This window comes from Amia ocellicauda, chromosome 1, assembly GCF_036373705.1.
Source record: "Amia ocellicauda isolate fAmiCal2 chromosome 1, fAmiCal2.hap1, whole genome shotgun sequence".
NCBI classification, from domain to species: domain Eukaryota; kingdom Metazoa; phylum Chordata; class Actinopteri; order Amiiformes; family Amiidae; genus Amia; species Amia ocellicauda.
This window is the reverse complement of record NC_089850.1, coordinates 10,352,629-10,370,515: the sequence shown is the minus strand read 5'-3', so window position 1 is coordinate 10,370,515 and position 17,887 is coordinate 10,352,629. Positions and strand designations below refer to the sequence as shown.

The following is a 17,887-nucleotide window of genomic DNA, read 5'->3' as shown; positions in this document are numbered from 1 at the left end:
GCATTTTTTTTTTTTGCACTGGAAGCGAAACTGGCTTGTGATCAAGCGGACGGTCTTATGACAGCATGTCACAGTCTACTGCTCACCTGGTTTCAAACGAGGCCTCTGTCAAAAGCATGCATCCGGCGTTCGGCACAATTTATTATGATTTAGATTCCACTGGAATTACTTGCAGCTGAGGTACCCATCTCTAGTTGTCTAGATCCCCAATTGTGGATTAAAATAATTCGTGGTTAAAGGAAAAGCTCATTGTGACCAATTACATTACAGAGCTCAGATGGAATGAATACAAGAAAACCACATTTCTGATGGAAAGATGGATTGAGAACTATCAATGTCTGTCAAAGTACATTAAACTATTTCTAAACAGTTATAATTGTTTCACTCACCACCGCCAAACCCAACTAACAAAACAAGAAGAAAGAAGTCCCCAGCCTACTATAAGTAGCAAATAAAAAACTTGGTTTTGAATTAGCAATAGGATGTTGAGTCAAACGTTTTTATTTAAACTGGGCATTTCCCTTGTTAAATCTCCAAAAACACATTAACAAAATGGAAGGCACGTAAATTATTTCTTAAGGAACCACCAAACTGAATGATCACTGTCAGCACAACTAAAAAATTTTAAGTGCTTAACTGAGCTGCATGTGGATCTTCATTAAAATGCATTTCAGGGCATTGAGGTATATATGTTGAAGCTTCCTAAATCTAAAAAGGTAAATAATGAAACGAGAATGCGGATCACCCTTTTAGTTTATTTTATTACTTGGAATATGAGAAAAGGCTCTGCAAAAGGAATTACATGTCTTAGCCTGTAGTGCATCAACAAAACAAAAATCTAAACAGTACATTGCTTGCTAGGCTTCCTCCAAAACTCAGCTTCTAATCTGCAAAAATGAACTGGAAATGGTTTTTGAATAAGTATGAGCTTTCAAAGACAAACTACACATTTGAGATGCACAGAGACTGAATATTGCAAGAAAATACTAAAATATTTATTTTAGATTTATAATTATGCTTTCCTGGGTGCAGTCTGTGTTAGGTTAGAGTGTTATTTTAACTACTTAAATTATATTTGTGCCGAACTGCTTACATTGAGTAAACTTCTTAATGTGAATTAGAGAAACAATTATTCTGCCGATTACTTTGATCAGATACCATCCAACTGTAACTGAGAATTGCAGTGCAACAGTGAAACACATTACAGCGCTAGGATTTTACTTCGAAATATTTTATGTTTAAATATACAAAAATAAACCTTTATTAATATTATTACTTCACATACTCATGATAGAGTAGTAATAAACTGACTTCAATGCAGAAAAATGCAAGAAGTATTGGAAACTATACTCCTATAAGGCCTATTTCTTTATTTTTAAGTTTTAACCTGGCGGGTGACTGAAAAGGGAGAGAGAAAAAAAATCGAATAAACCTCTCCCAGGTCGTAAGTCCGAGGTATATACTTTCACTTTAGTGTACTCCATAGACTATAGTCCCCTCTAGGTCTTCACAAGGCTGTGTACAAAGTGCAGAAGGTGTCCAAAAACAGAGGAAACAGTCTATTCATGATTATCCAGGCACATGGGCTTTGTGGTTGCTGAAGTAATTAGACCTAAGAGAGAGGGAGAGGAAGGGGGCGGAGAGAAGGAAAAACAAAACTTAGCTGATTACATACTGATGTTCAACACAACTTAAATAAGAAAATTAGAGAGTTTGGACTGGATTTATTATTTTACAGTTATTTTAGAATAAAAGGAAAGACAATCCAGAGAAACTATATATTCATTAAGAGCTATATATCAAAAGGAGGAAAAATAGCACGGTCAGGAGGCAGTAACTTGCATATGACCTGCATTATCCATACATAACCAGAAGTGGCATCATGTTCATTCTGACACAGTTACAGGATTAGATGTTGATGGGTTGGAGACGCCCAGTACACAGTATTACAGATGCTTTTCTAAATTGGCTTAGAGGCCCAACAAAACGAATACGAAAGGAAAGGAGTCTGGCTTTATCTGGTCTGTCAAGGGCTTATTGTTCTGTAATGTGACCCTCTCTTTACTTATTACATCCTTGTGTAACATGAAAAAAACATAATTGCTTCATCCCCATCAGTTGAATGCAGTAATTGCTATAATGTGGAGTTCCTACAAAAAAATTAAATTAATAACACAGGCTTCTAAATATTATTAAAATAAACATGGTTTTAACTCCTGGGCGTGAGGATGATGTAATGAAGAATCACACCAAACAGGACATGAACTGCGGTAAATTGTTCCCCCTGCTGTCCAATGCAGAGAGGTCACCAGTCTGGGTGGAACTATACTTGTTCTTCACATCTAGTCCCTTCCTTTTTCATTAAGGAGCTTAATGGCTGATACAGCTGCCTGCATATCTCCATGAGAAAGCATACTTGATTGCTGCCATTTACATTTTTTATTGTGAAATCACTCTTCAGCTGAAAGACTCCGCAAAATATTGAAGTAATGAGTGTAGGAAAAAACAAATGGGAGTATAAATTCAATACTAACGTGTGTGTGATTGCAATGAATGCCTCGTCTTTAAAACATCTGCGATGTCAGTGTAAAGAATAAATTGATTCATCTTTCATTCAATCAATTTCTATAACATTTTAAATATATTTTAATATTCTATGATTGATCATGCCTTATTGCTACAGTGTAAATAAACCGAATTAAAAAAAAAAAAAAAAACATTCTTCAACCACCAATAGCCGCATTGTCTCATCTATCCATATCGATATCTATCTATATATACATACATAAATAAGCCTCAAATGATCTCCTCAGTCCACAATCGATATCTCTTACAGAAAAAGTAAGTAAAATGACCTCTATTGTCTTATCAAAGCTTCAGAATAAGCTAACCAGAAATGTATTTTGCAGAGTATGAAGGAGGATAACAATATTTGGCATTTCATGAGAAGTCAATATAACGGATCTTTAACTTTGACCTTATTGGTTGAACTTGTTAGTCCAGTTTAAAAGAAAACATTACAGGAAGGAAAACTGCAAATTGTCATCTAACAGGTTGTACATCAATCCAAGGACAGAGTTCTTAAAGAAAGCTCTACTGATCCTTCTTTTACCAGCAGGAAGCATGTGTGATATTCTGGTACTTGGATTGTAAATTAGGAGGTAGAACAAAATGGTTTTAATGGAAATTTGCAACTAAATTCAATCATTCCAGACAGGGCTTATGTTTATCCACAGTAATGATGTGGAAACAGTCACCAGACAAACAATGTTTTTGTATTTTTGACAAGAAATTGCTTAAGACTGCAATGCCTCATCAGGACCGGATCAATCTGGGAGGAAAGGTGCGATGCCACGCTACCTGTATGCAGTGGCTCAGTATATATGCAGCTGCTCTCCAGAGTAGAGAAAGACCCTCCATCTTCAGCCCCCTGGTCAGAGTCCGCTAGGCTGTTGGTTGAGCACAGCAGCACGGTGATGGGCCCCTTGGATCCCTTCAGGTGGATCTGAATACTGTCCTGAGAATGTCACACACGTTTTCACAGATGTTGGATGCTTCCACTGATGGTGGGATTTGCCATTCAGTGCAGGTCCATCACCAGTGGTGCAAGAGAACAACAACAACCCAATAACACGACAAATCTGCAGTTTTTAACACTGTTTGAGACCGTATGGAGAGATGCGTTACTGTGACATTCAGATACTTTCCATTTCAAACAGCAACACCCTCTCATTTTAAGGGAGGATACACACTGCGGTGAAACTCTCACCTCCTTAGGCACAGGAACCTCCAGCTTGGTTTCCTCTGGAGCTTTGATGGCAAAAACCGTCTGCTCCTGGAAGGCCTGGATCTTGCGGATATCCCTGTGAGTCACATAGGCTGAAGTATCCAACTGTCAAGGAGAGCTACTGCAGCACTTTTGGGAGACAGTCTACCAAATACGCAGTATCTCAAATAAAATGCACATGCAGTCCTGGAAAATAACCAAGGATATTAACATATATATATTACTGAACAAGCTATGCCCTTGGCAAAATAACACTTTGATATATTCTAGAAGATGTGCTAAGCCTAATCCCACTGGGGAACTGCAGCTCTACTCCACAGCTGCAATAGGGAAATTAGCATCTTTCAGAGGAAAGTAACTCACTAATTGGTCTAAATCTTAAACACTCGCTTTTGACTTGGTGGCTCCAGAAATAAGCAGCATAATATCATGGTAAAAACTAAATGTGTTATTACCACCACGGACAAGTGATGGAGTGAAATTGCCCGATGTGAACTAATTTCAACATTTCCACCTCTGCAGTGAAATTATGTAATTATTTTGTACTTGCATTCGTACTGCAAGTACTTTTTCCTCAGACTACCTATTTCGGAAATTAAACTAATTGCTCAATTGGCCTTCTCAGAAAAAAAAAAAAGGTACTAATTTGTTTTGCATCGGCTGACATGCTTTCTGCAAAGATAATCAAGAAATATTAAAATCACATATTAATCAAATTTGATTTCTGGTATGTGCCTTACAGTATGCCTTAAGTGCTGATCCACAAAATACTGCAGACCAGTACTGCCCCCTTGTGGATATCAAGGAACAGCATCAACCTTCAACACAATAATGGATAGTTAACTTTTTTGTGTGCCTAAAATAACATGTGTGCCAAGAGCTTTAATCCTTTCATCATGTGTAGTTTGGATTTCCTTAGACTGTCTGACATGTTGTTTGGTGGGTTACATAAAGCTAACTTGACTATTTTGTGTGTGGTTCAAAGAGGACCTGAAATTCAACAAATCATCAAGTTAAATAATATAAATCTAACAGTTATAACTAAATAAGTGCCTCATTGTGCAAACCTGTACCACAGATATGTGAGCTTAATGAGGACTAGTTATGCATACTTAGTAGACCTTATAAAAAAAAATCCACGAGAGGCACAGCAAAGGCCTCCATAGCCCCCAGCCATTACAATCATTCAAAAGATCCTGCAAAGGTCTGTGTCCTTGTAGGACAGGGATTTGCTCAAATAAAAGATACAGGAATGTTGACTGACAGATCAATCAGGCCTGCATTTGTAAATCTGTCCACTTATAAAGGCTGCTGCTATGAAAAAATAGAAAGTAAACATGCTGCGAGATAAAAGGATATTTTGCATTTTCTTGGTGGTCGGTTAATTCAAACAGCTGGTGAGCACAGTCTTTGATTAACTCGTCCAAGGCTTCTTCCATTGCTGTTAAATCCAGCAGTTCATCTTTCAGCTTCTGCTGCTTTGTGTCCACTTGAGTCAAAAAGTTCAGGTTTGATCCACTGTAACAAAGCATGAGACTGTAACCAGGTCTGTTTTTTTACATCAGGTAAACAAACCAGAGCCTGATGCATTGAGATGCACGTTTTTCAAATTATGCTTGACAAGAACTTACAAGGACATGAAAGCAGAGAAGATAATGGATAGTTTGCAAATTAATTAAGCAATAACATTATGCTAAATGTCAAGGAAAACTGTCCAAATTGAACTTACACCCATTGAATTTGGTTCTTGCTGCGCTTTTGAATCAGCTGAATGCCATCCAGAACATTGGTGATATCGTAGACTCTTCTCTTGCGCACTCCTAATGTCCGTGCTACATTGTTCAGGTCCAGAATGCCATCTGGAGCCACCTGAATGAGCTCCATGAACTTTTTGGTGAGGTAGACCAGGGAGACGTCACAGCGGAGCTTGGTGGCTTCTTCTGGAAAAGACCAAGGGCATAGAACGATCTTCAGTAAGCTGAACGGGGAGACGGCGGGAATGGCAGCATGCACAAACTCTGGCGGTCAGGTGGTTTTGAAACAATTAAGTCTTATCCACAGAGCCAAGTCAAAAACTAAAACAAACACTGCAAACACGCAAGAACACACAATTAATCTGAAGGGACTGGTTATGATTTACAGCATCCCAAACAGGGAAATACGGTCTTCTGGTTTCCATCATCCATGCTGACAAGTGATTGATTTCAACTACAGTCACCACCTGTTCTTGACAATTACTGTTGAAATAATGCATCAGCATCAGAACTGTACCATAGGACCTTAATTATGCCACTAAACTTCCAATATGATATTGTTTACTTATGTATGTGGTTATATATACTGCTATGTATTGCCATTGTTCTAAAATGTATGTATATAATTAAAATGTGGTTGGTCTAAATCTGTATAATAAACTTAAATGGGTTAAAAGGCAGCTACTGTTATGTGTGTGTGTGTGTGTGAATAATTCAGCCTTACTTTAGAATACATTTTAATATGGCTCTACAGTAAAGTACAGTTAACCTATTAAAATATTGACCTGTAACCAAACTTTGAAATGATGTCCAATCTGTCAATCATTGTGTTCCAGTTAACCCAGTATCAATGCATCCTAACAGTAATGGAAGTCTGACATGTTATTTAAACACGACCCTAGTCTCAGCCTTAAACAGAATTCAAAATCCCAAATATAGATGAAAAAAAAAAAAAAAAAACGTCCTGCAGTATTTCTCTGCTCTGAACTAAAATGAGAAGAGTGAAGTACTGGGCCTCATTCTCTGTTTTTGGGTAGGATAGGGTTTGGGGTTCTGGCTATTGTTGTGGTCATAATGGCTTAACATATAGTATGAAGACAAGATCATAGCAGTTACAAGACAGCAACATTAGGGTCATACCTTTTTCCACAAAACTCCTTTCCAGGAAATCATCATCCATGGTTGAAATGCTGCATTGACAAAACAGACAGAAGAATTACTTTAATGTAAATACATCAATATTATTAAAATAACTTTAAACCACTTTCAGATCTCTGCACAAAAAATAATAATAATAATCATACTTAAATTATATGATATATTGATACTGGTTGCAATCAGTGTACTTGATGGAGGTCATGAGCCTGCTACAGAGTCTTCAGTATTTACCCAGCTAATGCAACAAACCGTTTTGCAATACTGCATACCAAAAACACAGCAAAACACCAAAAAGATTAGAGCAACTGGATTGAAGGATATGTGCATGACATCAAAGGTAGGTTTCGTTTTACTACACAACACATCATGCATGTGTTTTTTTGGATGTTAAAAAGCAATGAACGTTGTAACGTTGTGACACGGTGGATTACAACAAATAATCGTCTCTATATCCCGATTATTTGTTGTAATCCACCGTGTCACAAATTCTCAGTTTTTTTGGAAAGCACAGATTTTTCCCCACCTGAATTATATTAATTATCTTACAGGCAGGCCTGTCTGTTGTGCAAGAAAATGCTGTTGGAAATGTATCCTGCTTTAACTTCCCTAATCCTGAATGTTTTCACAAACACATCAACCTTGAATTATTTGCTACATACTCCTTTGCTCCATGATCTACCATGAAATTAAAATGGTCCATAACTGAATAATGCAACAGTTCTTGATGATCTGTATACTTTGTTTTGCAATAGAAATACTACAGCTTCAATCTTTGAAGTTATTGTAATACTACATGAAATCACACAGATAAGTTTTATACATGAATATGTAATGGCCTCTATGCACGGTTCTCTATGCTGCTTCAGGCCCTAACATTCCAGCTAGTGGTGAAGCAGCGATGTCACTCTTTTACACATGGAAATTTAGACGAGTCTGCAGCAGAGGTGTTGCTCGGATTACAATACATTCAGGGTTTAGCCCAGAGTCCAAACCAAACTAGGGGGGTCTGGGGGCATTCTCCCCCATAAGAAAAAAAAAAAGATTTTGAACAGCTAAATGTATTAATCTGGTGCACTTTTTATTGAGTATTAATAAAAAAAGATGAGCTAAGATTTTGGACGAAAAAGAAAAGAAACTTATCTGAAAGTAGTAACAGTAACATTAACTAGCTAGCTAGCTAGCCTTATACATTGTCAATCAGACATCAACTCTTTAGCTATACTTCCAGATGAGGCAGTGGCACTCTCACGTCCTGACTCATCTGCTGCTACAGCTACAGGAGATAACAGATACTCATCCTCCACCTTCTCTTGCCTCGCCTGCGCCTCCTTGATCCTTTTTCTTTTTGAAAAAGCTTCTTATAGCCATAGCTGCCTTCAACTCAAGTCTTGCCTTAGTGAATTAGCTTCCACCAGATGCCAACAATGACAAGCCCTGTAACTGGTGCACTCGCTCATCTGCTGCTTTAATGACATACTTACGTTTTGGATCAACGATATCATATTTTTGAGGGCTTTAATACATGATCGTAATGACCGATGAATAGATCCTGGGCTATTTTTTTTATTATTATTATTATGTTTGTAAAAAAAAAAAAAAGATTGAGGTCCAGGGCTATTGATAAAACATTCAGGGCTATAGCACGCAAGTATGTTATGAAAACCATTGGCTGCCAGTTTCACAAAGAATACATTACAAAATAGATGTACTTGTATTTAAAGCTTTAGATGAACAAAAAGCTGGACTGCCGGTCTAACCCGAGAAAGGGAGCTACCTTTCCTGGATTTCATGAGGACTCGGGGTAAATGGAAAGACTGAATAATGCAAATGTTATACATTTCAATTGAACGTTTGTCTAACAATGTTAGAGAGACAGCTTCGCCGGCTGCATTATATAGCGCCGGTGTGGAGAGACCGGAACAGGAACTTCCACGACTGGCTGAGATTTAAATTGACCTACAGACTACAAGACCCGCCTATAGGCTAGTCTGCGCAGATCTGCAGATTCCACCGATTCCATTGGTGGGGCAGCGCAGATCTGCGCAGAACTGCGGAAATATGAGCTACACGAACGCGACCATAGAGTTCGTGGGAAAAAAAAACAACAACAGCAGCGCGCATGCGTTAGTTGTGTCCCGAGAGACTCCTGTTATAGTAAAGCGCTTTTTTAATTCTTAAAAATGACAAGCAGCTATTTCTCACATTTTCCAATTTCAGAGAGATCTCGCTACCTTCATAAATTGGTCGTCGGTAAAAACACACTACCCGATCCAAAATATTAGATTAAGATTATTCTCCAGTGACTTCAAAAAGCTTGCTGAAATGAAATACACGGAAGACTACAGCGTGGTTGAGACGGAGTGCTGCTACACCCGCGAAACAGTAAAAGCTTACAGAAACGGGTTTTTTTAGGGGGGGTAAAGTACACAAGGTTTGCACATACGGGTCTGAAGATGCGGATCCCAAATCCGCCCCCCGCCGCGGATTGAAATGCTGCTGCTCGCCCGTGTGTCTGGGACTGCCCAGTTTCTGCACAGGAGCACTGCTGTGCCTGTGTTTGAACAACGATGGGACATAATCGGGATGAGCGGGGTCTTTCACACAGTTAGGAAAACCTGGAAAGTATCTGACCGCTTTTCTTTCCACACGCTGCTAATAATGCCTCATTTATTTACAAGGCTTTAGCCGTCTGTAAGCTTTGAATCGATACACACACTGCAGACCTTGTTATATGTGCTAATCAGAAAGCAAACCGCTAGTACTGACGTGCAGTGGCGTTTAGCTGCCTGCGCACATATTTCTGTTTTATTTGCATGCGTGTCAGCAATTAAAAGGCCTCGTTTCAATGGTCTTTGCCGACTGTTTGACATTGAATAATGAACCCGTTATGAATTGCACGCAAAAACGGACAAAATACTTCGATACACATTTGAATGGGCGATTCAATCAATGCCACTGAAAAGTGATGTACAAACAAGCGGGTGAAGCGTTGATCACATTTTTAGATGAACGTGTTTATGATCAAAACGCGATCTGGATGTCAGAGCATCCTTCGTCTAATGAATATCACATGCATAAATGGATAAAAAAAAACATTCACTGCTGAACCGCCGTGGCTGCGGATCTCAAACAGCCACTGCTCCCCATTTAGCATTTTAGAAAAGTTTGCTGCATTTGTATTGTCTGTGTATGTCTATTGACTTTTTTTGCATTCTTTTTAAGGTGAAGGTACTTACTCCAGGATCTCCTCTGCAGAGGCCTCAGGTTGCTCGGCTTCCCAGTTTAATGAGAAATCCTCTGCATCTTTGTCGAAGCTCTCCTCGTGCTTTAAGAAAAGAAAGAAAACCACCACCAACAAAAAAAGGTGTCTTAAAACTGGGTCATATACATGTTTTCATATAGTTCAAAATGGTAGCCCACTGATTGTGCTGGCTTCAATTTTATTTTCAAAATGCTGCCTGTATAAGCACTACCAGCACAATTAGCCACACTGCCAATTCACTAGTGTGCACAAAAATGCTCAGTTTTCCATTGGCTCCTTTCTGTGAGTGACCCGCTTGAGCAGCTGAGGAAGAGGTGTTCAAAAAATGGCATATTAAGCTTGTATGTTATAAGATCACCACTTAAAGTACACAATGCAAACCATTCTGGCTTTGATTTAAAACTGCACTGGTTCTTGGCACCATTCCACTCCATAGTCACATAGGATGGTGTTCCTAAATGTACCCTTTATAAGTAGCTACAGAAAGTGCGAATTAACTCCTTTTGCGATGCAACAGTGTCTTGGCATCGTCTTATTTAAATATATAAAATGTGGTCACAATACTGTTCAAGTAAAAGTTTCCATATTTTACTTGTAATGGTATTTATTGATCACCAGTGTCCTCAGCTTTCAACCTCACTGGTCAGTGAAGGGTCATTTAAAGAGAATCAAAAAAAGTCCAAATAACCTTACTACAACACACGGGCAATGAGGCTACTCCTGAAAATTTCCTACATGCAACAGAGGAACAAAAAAATAAAAAAATAACGCAGTGCTGTTTTTACAGGGAATGCTCGAATGTGTTTCACCTGCCTCTGCGCAACACTCCCCAGGTGCTCAGCAGAACTGGGGCAGAGTGGTAATTCATCATGCACTGTAGCGGATGCTGACTTCAGCACTTTTACCACAGAAATACCCCTCAGCAAAGGATATGAGGAGCCTGTCTTCTGTCATATTAACCAAAACAAACTGCTGTCATAGGTTTGTGTTGTATAAGTTTCTCATCATACTTAAGAACAGTACATCTCCAATTTAGGAGTTGACTAGAGCGGGAGCCTTAACATGTATTTTCAGGTTCATAAAAATATATATTTAATCTTTGAAGTGAGTGTTGTTTCCTTAAATGTACATTATTGTGAAACATGCAGGGATACATTTTAAATGCAACATTGGGGAAGTTCAAAACCTAGAAGCGGCAGACAGATTTTAGTGCTGAAACACGACATACAGTTTATGGTCTATACTTGCACTGCAAATTCAGCGTTTCTTCTGAAATTCTATTGCCCACATCATTCCCCATCGTATCAATTGTGAATGAGAATAAAACACTGTCTACATTCACTCTTTGGGCACACAGATGCCTTTGACATTTCTGAATAGATAATGAAACAGAAATTTATGGCAACTGTAGACGGTGATCTCCCACAACACTGTACTTGCATTTTATCCGAAATGCACAATGATAATCTATCAAAAATGTCAAAATTTGTAGCCAATTAACCTCCCTTGTTTGGCTTCTGTAACCTGGGCTGCTGCTGGTTTTTCACGGTATGCTGCACACTTCTGTGACCCAATTGCATGTGCTATTTTAAAACAACCAAACCAAACACGGGATTTTCAGGATTGTTATGACAACCAAGATACCTCCAACAACCTCTGTTCAGGGACAAATTAGTTGATTAAGCTACTCACTCCAGCCATAAGCCTGTTTGGGACAGTCAGAAAGAACCGTTATGAACAGCAGAAATGGAAGACCGCTTGTTTGCATTCATTTTTACACATTTGAAGACCAAATCAGAGAAACATAAATCTGTACTTGTGAAGAAAAGTAATACAGTTTCATATGGCCCTAGATTGAAACTAGGCTCCATGCTCACACACTATCAGTAGTGTTCTTCTGATCCAGTCCTGAAGAGATAGAGGCTTCTGGTTTGTAGTTCACCTGAGCTGTCCATTATTTAACTAAACTGGTCATGAACAGATCTGAAACCTTTTGAAAGATTTTGAAATCTTAAGCAGGTGATTATCTAAAGCAAACTACAAAGCTGGCTGCTTTGACAACTCCAGGATTCAATATTAAAGATAAACATCTAAGCCACCCTTTCAGATAGGTCAATTTTTGTTTTGTTTTTGAGACTTCGCTTTTGTATCGGCTATACCGATGAAATGCAGCAACTAAGCCATTTGATCTCTGACAGCTGTATTCTAAACTGGATCAGGTATCTCAAAAAACGACTGGCTGTATTTGAAACCGCATATTATCATTTCTGTAGTATGCAGTATGCATATTGGATGTAGTATATGACATTTTAGTATGGTAGAAGTGCACCATTTGCCAAAATATGCAGTAATCAACTAGAGCTCACTACATGGAATACTGCATATCATCATGCTTCACGTTCGGTCGACGTTCCAATCACTAAATGGTGGACAAATCTACAGACGAGGAAAGCTCTCTGGAATTCACATGTACGTGCATAGCTAAAGAGGTTTCCTTAAGTCTTATAAAACAAGCCAGGTACTTACAATGTATTGAAGATAAAATATCCACATCGCAAAGTTTGGCCTACTAGCATTCCCTCATCTCTGCCGTGCTTCAGTATTATCCCGGAATATGGCCATGTAGGACTTTTTTTTTTTTTTTTTTTGGTTAATTAGCATTTTTCTCCTGCGGTAAAATTGAAGATTGCAGTCTGTCATGTGAGGTTACATGACGTATAAACTACACTGAATCATTCATCTTCATACGGTGTACTGTACAACTTACTAGTCAGAAAATCAGTATGTAGCATGCAGCGTGAAGTATGGAGTATCTAGTAGGGTACTATACGATTCTGAATACGGCCCTTGTCTTACAATAATTAGGCTTGTTTTTACAACAATGCTCTCAGCATATCGGCATTATAACTTCTATTACGCGTTTTGTTTTGTTTTTTGTGCCTGTATGTGTTCAGCATGGGTTTGCTACCTCACATCCGCTTAACATATCACAGGATTGTGGCAGGAGGGAGTGTACACTGGTTTTGGGCTGACCTGACTCAGGTTTGAAAAGCTGCTGCAGCTGAGAACTGAAGAGAAGATGGAGAGCACAAATAACAAACCTCCAAAAGAGAAACTACTGTTCCATCTAATCATCACACACTAAAGCTATTAACAGTCTTGACGTTATATGGGGAAACTATGTTAAATACCAATGTACAACATGTGTGGTAAGGCATGTGTAATGATGATATATAACAGAACAGTTTTATTGTATATTCAGGTAATTCTGAAAATATTATAAGATATAGATCTACCATGTAACTAAATACAATGTTGCTAATTTAGAACTCAAATCTAATATGAATTAAAGACTCAAGCTTCACTGATAACTACACTGTATCAACATTTTCAACATTAATAACTTCTTTTGTTATAAATTTCATTGCCCTTCAGTTGGAAAAGGTTTGAAGGTTTTTTTGCCAAATATTTTGCAAGTGTGTTTGTTCTTTGCAACAGTGCTTTTGTGATTTATTAAGCAGTGAGACTAAACAGGATTACATAACCAAATGCAAGAATAAACGAGCTGACGTTTTATTAGTAATGTCTGCATGTAGATGAAAATAAATAAATACAGAGTAACAAAACAGCAAGCCTACGTATACACCCATCATATAGGAAGCGTGTTCTCGACCTAGAGAGTCAATTTGGTCTCTGAGGAAAAGCATCAAGCTGGTTAAATTAAGCAAAAACTCTCCATCGGTCATTTAATTAAACACTCAGGTGGAATGACAACAGGAAGAGACTGCAGTCTTTGCAGTCATTCCACTCTCTCGTCATTGCACACATTCTGCACATATTTCTGAAGGATGATGAAAACACAGCAAGTTAGGAGTTTTCCCTGGTTTATGTCCACCCTTCTGGTTCTATGCCAATCTTCCTAACTTGTTTATGGAACCCAGTAAAACTGCTAAGTTTGGTAGTTACTTAATACACCATAGCTAGAGCCTCTCTAAATTTTGTTTAGAGGAAAAATGCTTCCCATATCCATTTCAAGTTATCATTGCAGAAACATCAGATTACAAAATATCATAGCTTTATCTGTTATCTGTCATCTGTCATAGTTAAAGTCTTCGATTTAATGTGCTTCTCTTTTCATGCCTCCATTTTTAATAACTACTTCATCCACTTTGAGCCACAGCCTAACCTGGTATACACTCTGGACAGGATGCCAGTCCATCAAAGATACCTCATGCTGTTGTTATTATTATTCATATTACTACTACTAATACTACATAATCTTGTAGTAAGTTGTAATGCTCTTATAAATTGTAAGTTGCCCTGGATAAGGGCATCTGCTAAGAAATGTATAATAATAATAATAATAATAACCTAAGATTTGTATGAAGCATTAAATTGAGCAGAAATTAAACTGTTCCACACACTGGAAGAAATCAAGAACAACAACAACCCAACAGATAAATTACATTTCAGGCTTCAGACAATGCTGTGAACAAGTCTCTTATCATGAGTAGCAATCAACATATTTACTCTGACTTGTGCCAGACAGGAGAGCAAAACAGTGGTGTACCAACTTTACTCTGGTCACCATGACAAAGAATATCCCATTAGAGCTGGATGCAAAATTCATTTCAATTACATATTTTTCACAAAATAAAGCTGCAATAACCCCCTATGACACAACCTCCTGCCTGCCCAGTGAAATTTATGCAGGGCTGTGTTAAAGTGTCATTTCTGGTTTAATGTGGATCACCAAGTCATCTATGCTGTAGGGTCAGCATTGTTATTGGGAGTGGTCATAGTGAAGTATGACACCAGTGCATGCCCATTGCTCTTATGCACACTCTGGGAATACCAAATCCAGGTGTATTTCAAGCTGCTCTGATAGGTAACTGTTGAAGCAAATTATTACAAGTGAAAGGTCTAAATATATCAAAACAATTGTATTCCATAATGCAGCCCCAGGTGCATAACCTCCTCCATTTCCCCTGATGTATGCTGCTTAGTTATAAAAAAAAAAAAAAACTAAAAACATCCTCTTTTACAATACCTGAATAATGCCAAGGCCTTCAAATTTTAATACACCTACATTTCATTGTGAAGAGATAATACATTATTTTGGTGCACTTCTACTGGAAGTGTATGATTTTCTGTTGACATTTCTCTATACGATTATATATAGGCAATATGCAGGGTAATTGAAAAGTCCCTGTGCAACTTCAATAATTAATATAGTTTAGTTACTGTTTAATGTAAATGTTGGTAAGGGTCTCTATGATTTTGCAGACATGAAGCCACTAATTTAATTTTGTTCATAAGAACACATTCCAGTTCCATTTCAGGTAACAATTCCATAGTTATTTAGGATGGACAGAAGTTTGTGTTTAACACCTCTCCCTTAAAAGAAAACGACTGTGCATTAACAAAATAAAAGCTTGTTTTAAAATGGATTTAACTGCAAGTCATCTGAACATTGCTTCCATCTGTCATTGAGCAGCACACCTCACTATTCAACACAGTCAATTTATTACAAAATGCCTTAAACGATATGCATTTGTGATAATTGTGTATTGATTGTATTACTGCACTTTTGTAATGCTTAAAATGCTTCTTGTGTAAACTAAATGTCAACCTGGATAAGGGCATCTGCTAAGAAATAAATAAACAATAATAATGACGAGGTCTATATATATTTTTATTTCTATATTTCTAAACATTTTGTGAATGCCATAAACAGGATTGAATTGCTATACTGTGAAATAACTACCTCTTTACATTATCTTACAGAAATATCAATATCAATTTAGTCCTGATTCATGGACAGTCCAAGACAGCTGAACTGTCTGCGATGCCCTAATATAACAGAAGTAAGAAGAAAGATGTGAAATTGTTATACCAGCCAAGTCTTAATTCTTACTAATTGACTTTTCAGCACAGCGCGATACTAATTAGTGTCTCCCACACACTTCCAAGCAATTACTTAGAAGAAGTTTTTAACGTACTTTATTATTATAAACAATAATTTTGCATGACAAATGGCACTCTAGGTAGGCAAAAATGCCAAACATTCACTAGTGTTGTAGTGTGCATGTGGGATTAATTCTGGAGCTGTACCTTTTTAAATGTCTAGCCAGAAAGAAAAGTACATGTTAATCTTGCAGACAATGAACAGAATGGACAAGAGTAGAGTGGATTATACTGATAATACAGAGGTACATAAACACCAAAGCATCATGAAGTCAGTGGACTGGATTGCATGAGAACATCAACACACCTGCCAATAGTAAATTCCAAGCTTTAGATTACATCCAGTCTTTCAGTATTGGACAAAACTGAATATGACAGGTGGGTCCAAGTTTTGATTTAATCAAGGGCCAAAGTTAAACGCATTCCAGTAACTAAATTTGAAAAAAGCCAACAAAGGGAAGTTATTGGATCTCTCGTGCTAAGGACAAGAGATTGAATCGGAATTGGAAAAGACATTTACACATTCTGATTTCAATTGCAATTCCGCCCATAAACACTCAAATCCAAAATAGTGTAGAAACATAACAAATCCCATTTTATGAGGAGTTCATCTTTCCAACCCCCCCCCCCCCCATAATAATGCAAATTATCAGGTGACAATAAACTTGATCAGATTTGATACCTCCAATGCTGCAGTGTCCTTCTATATTTATGTAATACACATACTAGCTGGCTTAATTAAAAACTTGATTTATTGTTTAAAAAAAGTATGTCATGCTTAGTGAAACAACTGAATGTAACATTCAAGAGAAACAAAGCACTAATCTGTGCTCCCACACGCTTTTTATCAGTTAACTGTTGTTTTCCAACGTCTCCCTACTTCAATAAAATACTGGGCGAGCCTGAGGCTGAAGTTATATGGGAGTTGAAATGCGTTTTAATAAGACATGTCTGCATGCAAGCCTGTAATTGAACTTTGCACTCCTACCTCCATTTCCGCCTCAGCAGATAATTCGTCTGCCTCGTCGAAGTCGGCTCCAGCACTGGAGGACAGGGGCCCGTCCAGATACAGGGGCATGATGGGGATCGCGTCTTTAGTTACTCCAAACGGAGTGATGTGGTGCTTCAGAAAGTGGTCCTCGCAGATCCGGTGGTGGTCGGACAGCACTCGCTCCGTTTCTCTCAGCGCGGCCAGCCATACTTTAACGCGGGCCTGCTCCTTGGGAAAGCTAAAGAAACGCTTTCGAGGCCGGTTTGCAAACCCGGCTTTGGGGTAGGATTTGTTTGGGCAGCCCTGGACCACGCATTGCACCATGGTCGAAAGCGGTGACCAGCAGCAGATGCACGGTCAATGGCCGGCTAGTGTGGGCCACACACCGGAACCGCAGCGCGACATGTGACCGCGCCGGGCCAATCGGATCGCAGCCGCGCAGGCCGGGCAGGAAGTGGGCACTGCTGCACTGCTCCGGCCCGGGTCTTCCGCAGCTCGGCCTTTAGGCTGTCTTTGCCGTGTCAGTGCAGCCGTTTATATACACAAACACAACCCGAATCCCCGAAACCACAAGTTCAAGTTGCAGTAACACCAACGGAGGCGTCTTTGCCTAGTTTAATCATCTGTTCTATCCCAACAAAAACAAATCCTTCGCAATGTAGTTTATGAAAACCATACCCTGCCTTTGACTGATCGTTAAAACAGATCCACTACTGAATGACCACTGCCCAAATCAAATCTCGCTTTTCAAGCGCTTCTCGGCAGATATTGCCTGTTTGATCCCGGCTGCCAATCTCCTCACATCTCGCTGCAAAACCGACAGCACCCCCGGAGCGCCCCGTGCCGTGTGCGAGCGCAATCAAACCTCCGGCTCGCTCGCTCATTGGTTGCCGGGCCTGTCAGTCAGCGTGGGAGCGTCCGATCGCACGCTCCGATTGGATCTGCGCGCCATCAATTTCCCCTAATGA

At 38.8% G+C, this 17,887-nt stretch overlaps 1 protein-coding gene across 1 annotated transcript; it reads right to left on the bottom strand.

Annotated features, from left to right (window-relative positions):
* Positions 1-743: 743 nt before the first annotated feature.
* Positions 744-17,784, bottom strand: e2f6 (E2F transcription factor 6). Its single transcript, XM_066716239.1, has 8 exons — positions 16,917-17,784; positions 9,936-10,024; positions 6,682-6,731; positions 5,517-5,727; positions 5,147-5,305; positions 3,770-3,884; positions 3,361-3,517; positions 744-1,612 (listed from the first exon to the last, which is right to left on the bottom strand). Exons 1-8 carry the CDS (start codon positions 17,241-17,243, stop codon positions 1,560-1,562), a joined length of 1,161 nt encoding a protein of 386 aa, XP_066572336.1. The 5' UTR covers positions 17,244-17,784; the 3' UTR covers positions 744-1,559.
* Between the last annotated feature and the right edge of the window lie 103 nt (positions 17,785-17,887).